The 3,855-nt window shown below is 67.0% G+C and overlaps 1 protein-coding gene across 1 annotated transcript in view; it reads left to right on the top strand.

Annotated features, from left to right (window-relative positions):
• ptprb (protein tyrosine phosphatase receptor type b) overlaps positions 1 to 3,855 on the top strand; it is a 12,471-nt gene that overhangs the window by 3,404 nt on the left and 5,212 nt on the right. The window contains exons 5-18 of the mRNA XM_019897458.1: positions 1 to 214; positions 293 to 409; positions 484 to 630; positions 716 to 833; positions 914 to 1,065; positions 1,155 to 1,427; positions 1,763 to 1,821; positions 1,902 to 2,106; positions 2,236 to 2,333; positions 2,414 to 2,579; positions 2,664 to 2,788; positions 2,884 to 3,034; positions 3,235 to 3,504; positions 3,586 to 3,784. The exon at positions 1 to 214 is cut by the window's left edge and continues 329 nt beyond it. Of these exons, the coding sequence (XP_019753017.1) occupies positions 1 to 214; positions 293 to 409; positions 484 to 630; positions 716 to 833; positions 914 to 1,065; positions 1,155 to 1,427; positions 1,763 to 1,821; positions 1,902 to 2,106; positions 2,236 to 2,333; positions 2,414 to 2,579; positions 2,664 to 2,788; positions 2,884 to 3,034; positions 3,235 to 3,504; positions 3,586 to 3,784 (2,294 nt within the window). The remainder of the gene's footprint in view (positions 215 to 292; positions 410 to 483; positions 631 to 715; positions 834 to 913; positions 1,066 to 1,154; positions 1,428 to 1,762; positions 1,822 to 1,901; positions 2,107 to 2,235; positions 2,334 to 2,413; positions 2,580 to 2,663; positions 2,789 to 2,883; positions 3,035 to 3,234; positions 3,505 to 3,585; positions 3,785 to 3,855) is intronic.

The raw sequence follows: 3,855 nt of genomic DNA, 5'->3' as shown, positions 1-3,855 counted from the left end.
TTCCTGTCCTGGGCGCCCCCCGCCGGTCACTGGGACGACTACCGGGTGGTCCTCAGCGACGGCTCCCGGGAAGTCGCCGCCGCCGACCTGCGCCGGGAGGCCGTCAACTTCACCTTCCCGCCGACGGGACTGCTTCCCGGACGGCGCTACCGAGCCGCGCTGGCCGTCCGAAGTGGACCGCTGGCCACGGAAAGCGACTGTGACGGAAACACGCGTGAGACACGCAAAAACGGCACACGCGTCGCGGGCGCCCACACGCGCCTGTGACGCACGCATGTCGTGTCGCCGTCAGTTCCCGCGCCGGTACGCGACCTCGCCATTCGCCACGCTGACGAAACCTCTCTGAGCGCCATGTGGAGCCACGCCCCCTCGGGGCGGCGGGACGCTTACTTCCTGAGCCTTGGCCACGGTAAGCCCGCCTCCACCGGGCGCCGCCCGTCGCGCGGCCCCTCGGGGTCGACTGACCGCTTTGCCGTTGTCTAGGTGACGTCACCGTGGATACCAGGGAGGTGGAGCCTCATATGAGGGAGTGCACCTTCAACGTCCTCACTCCCGGGCGGATGTATAACATCACTGTGACGACCAGGAGCGGAAACCTCAACGCGTCTGTCTTCGTGGAGGGAAGGACAGGTCGGCGCCACTGCCGCCGTCGTCGTCTTGTGTGCGTGCGTGCGTGCACGTGGCCGAGCTCAAGTGTGCTGCGCGTCCGTTCCAGTTCCCGTGGCGTTGAGCGCGCTGACGCTGCGCAGCGTGGGCGTGGACTGCCTCCGGGCCTCCTGGGAAAAACCACGCGGGGAGGTGGACTCGTACACGCTGGCGCTCCTCAAAGACAGGTGGCGCCAAGGAGCACGTCTTGAGTCTCTGCGCGTGTACGCGGAAGCTAAGCGGCGGGGCCTTGTGTTGTGTCGTCCAGCGTCGTCGTTCAGAACCGCAGCGTTGCGGTGCCGCCCGGCCCCGCCTCCCTGCTGCTTTGCGGTCTAACGGCCGGCGCCCTCTACAGACTGGACGCTGTCACTGTCAGTGGCGGCGTCCGGTCCAAAGTCACCAGCCTAGAGGGAAGAACCAGTGAGTGCACGCGCACACGCACGCGGGCTGCGGCGTGAGACAAGGCGATGGTCCCAAAGTGGCGGCGTGTTTTTTCTGTCGCCCTGCAGCCCCGGCATGCGTTTCCCAGGTGACGGCGGTGAACGGCGGGCGTCCGGATACGCTGCACGTGTCCTGGCATCCCGCGGTTGGCGTAGTTGACAGTTACCTGGTCCGCCTTGAGGACGGCGGCGGGGCGGCGGCGGTTCACACTCAGGCCGTTCCGGGCCGCTCGCCGCCCGAGTGCTCCTTTGGCTCCCTGACGGCCGGACAGATGTATGTCGTCGTCGTTGCGACCAGGAGCGGCGGCCTGGAGAACGCCACCCGGGTCCACGCACGCACACGTAAGGCTCCCTGACAACTTCCCGCTTGGCGGCGAAAAAGGCTTCTCGTCTGCTGGAGAGAGCACTGCAACACAACTTGCTGGCCATGACCGTGTCTTGCCTGCGTGCTTCATTCTGTGGTCTTGGTGTGCTCGGTGCTCCCCGGCGTCGTCGTCCTGTTGTCTTGATATGCTCCCTGTCGCGCTTGTTCCGTCGCCCAACATTGTCTTGTCCCCTGCCCGTCCGGTCTTCGTCTTCCTCTCTTCCCTCCGATGTCCGTCCATTGTTGTGGCGTTGGCGCCGCGAGCCTCTGTCACCCGGGACCCCGTTTTAAGCCGCTCTCTCGGATGCCGCAGAGCCCGCCCCGGCGCAGAACCCGACGGCCGTCCACTCGGCCAGAGAGCGCTTCCTCAAGGTGCGTCGGCTCGTCCGGCCCCCCCAAAACAACGGGCTCGGCGCGAGGCTCATCCGCGCGAGCGCGATGTCTTTTGTCAGGTGTACTGGCGCCGAGCGTGGGGCCGCGTGGACGCCTACGTGGTGGCGCTGCGGTACAACGGCAGCGTGGTGCAGCAGCAAAGCGTGGCGCCCGCACGCAGCGACTGCGTCTTCGGCTCGCTCGCGCCCGGCCGGCTTTACGCGGTCACCGTGGAAACGTGGAGCGGAGACCTGGTCAGCAGCGCCGCCACGGACGGACGCGCCCGTCAGTCAAGAAAACACGCAAGCGCCAGTCCCCTTTTGTTGAACGGCGGCCGGTTCTGGGTGGACCTGGCCGCTTTGACGTTGTGCAAAGCTTGAAGGAAGGCCTTTCTTTCTTTTTTTTTTTTTCCAGTTCCAGCCTGCGTCTCCAATCTGTCGCTGAGCAACGCGGGGTCACACAACCTGAGCGTCAGTTGGAGCCCCGCCCCTGGAGATGTGGACCACTACGAGGTACGCCCGAGGCGCACTTGATTCAAGCCCCGCCCCCAAAGCTCGGCGTGTTAGCTTAGCGCGTGCTGACGGTCGCGCAGGTCACGCTGCTCTTCAACGACACGCACGTGTTTCCATCCGTCACGCTGGGCAGCGACGCGCAGCGACACACGTTCACGTCGCTCACGGCGGGACGCCTCTACAAGACGGTGGTGTCCACCGTCAGCGGGCCCAACCAGAGGGCGCTCTTTGTCCAGGGGCGCACAGGTACGAGCGAGGTGCGAGCGGCTCTCCGCTCAAAGCGCGTCACCTGCAGCGGAAGGGTTCGCTTCCCTTTTGGTCTCTCTCCAGTTCCCGCCGCGGTGACCGACCTCCGGCTGACGCCGCAGCGGCCCCCCGTTGACGGCGGACTGGAGGCCACGTGGACGCCTGCGCTCGGAGACGTGGACGCGTACGCCGTTTCGCTGTCCGCCGCGGTGAGTCGGCCGTCGGCCAGCCCTCGGGGTGGGGGCGGGGGGGGGTGAGCAGCCGAGCGACGATGTCGCTTCCCTTCGATGCATCCTCCCTCCAGGGCGGCGGAGGAGAGGTGGAAACTCGGCTGGTCCCCAGATACGTCTCATCTCTGGACTTCCGGGATCTGATCCCCGGCCACGCCTACAATCTCACCGTCCAATCGCGAAGCGGGGAGCTGACCAGTAGCAGCACGGCGTCTGGCCGCACGGGTGAGCGTCACGAGCGGACAAACGCCTTCCGCGCTCAGAAACCCGAAAAGCGCCTTGAAAGTCGAGCGCCCCAAAAGTCAAGTGTCGCCGACACACTTTCCCAAAACTCTTCAAACGTCGACTCGCAATCCTGCCGTCAGACAATGGAAAACGCAAACGCGCGCCGATGTTACGGCGGTTCGTTTGTTTGACGGCGTCAGCTCCGGCCCGCGTGAGCGGCCTGCAGGCGGACAAGGAGCACACGGCGCACGGCCTGACGGTGACGTGGGAGCGGCCGGCGGGACGCTACGACACCTTCAGGCTGCTGCTCGGCGACCAGCTGGGCGTCCCTCTGGCCGAGCGGACGCTGCCGGCCGGCAGCCGCTCGCACCGCCTGGAGGGGCTGACGGCCGGGAAGTGGTACCGCGTCACCGTGGTCACGCTCAGCGGAGGGGTGGCCTCCGCCGAGGTCACGGCCCGCGGGCAAACGCGTGAGTCGCGGGCGAGGGGGCGGCGGTGAGTGCGCGCCCGTCTTTTTGTGTAAGCTCCGCCCGCTCTTTGCGCCCGTTCAGGACCCTCCGCCGTGAGCAACTTAACGGCCACGTCCGCCAACGCGTCGTCTCTCGGCTTCTCGTGGCGCCACTCTGACGGTCACGTCGACGTCTACGAGGCGTCGCTCTTCGCTTTGGCCGAGGGGCCGGACGACGACGACGACGAGCGGGTAACGGCCGGCGGGACGCGGCGTCGGCAGGCGCGTTTGCGGCCGCCGAGGTGACCTCCGACCTTCCTTTGCGGCTTCTCACGTCGCGGCGCGCTTTGGTTTGCGGCGCAGGCCGGGGGCC

This window comes from Hippocampus comes, unplaced genomic scaffold, assembly GCF_001891065.2.
Source record: "Hippocampus comes isolate QL1 unplaced genomic scaffold, H_comes_QL1_v1.1 scaffold81, whole genome shotgun sequence".
In the NCBI taxonomy this organism is placed as follows: domain Eukaryota; kingdom Metazoa; phylum Chordata; class Actinopteri; order Syngnathiformes; family Syngnathidae; genus Hippocampus; species Hippocampus comes.
The sequence above is the reverse complement of the archived record's forward strand: the minus strand, read 5'-3'. Positions and strand labels throughout refer to the sequence as shown.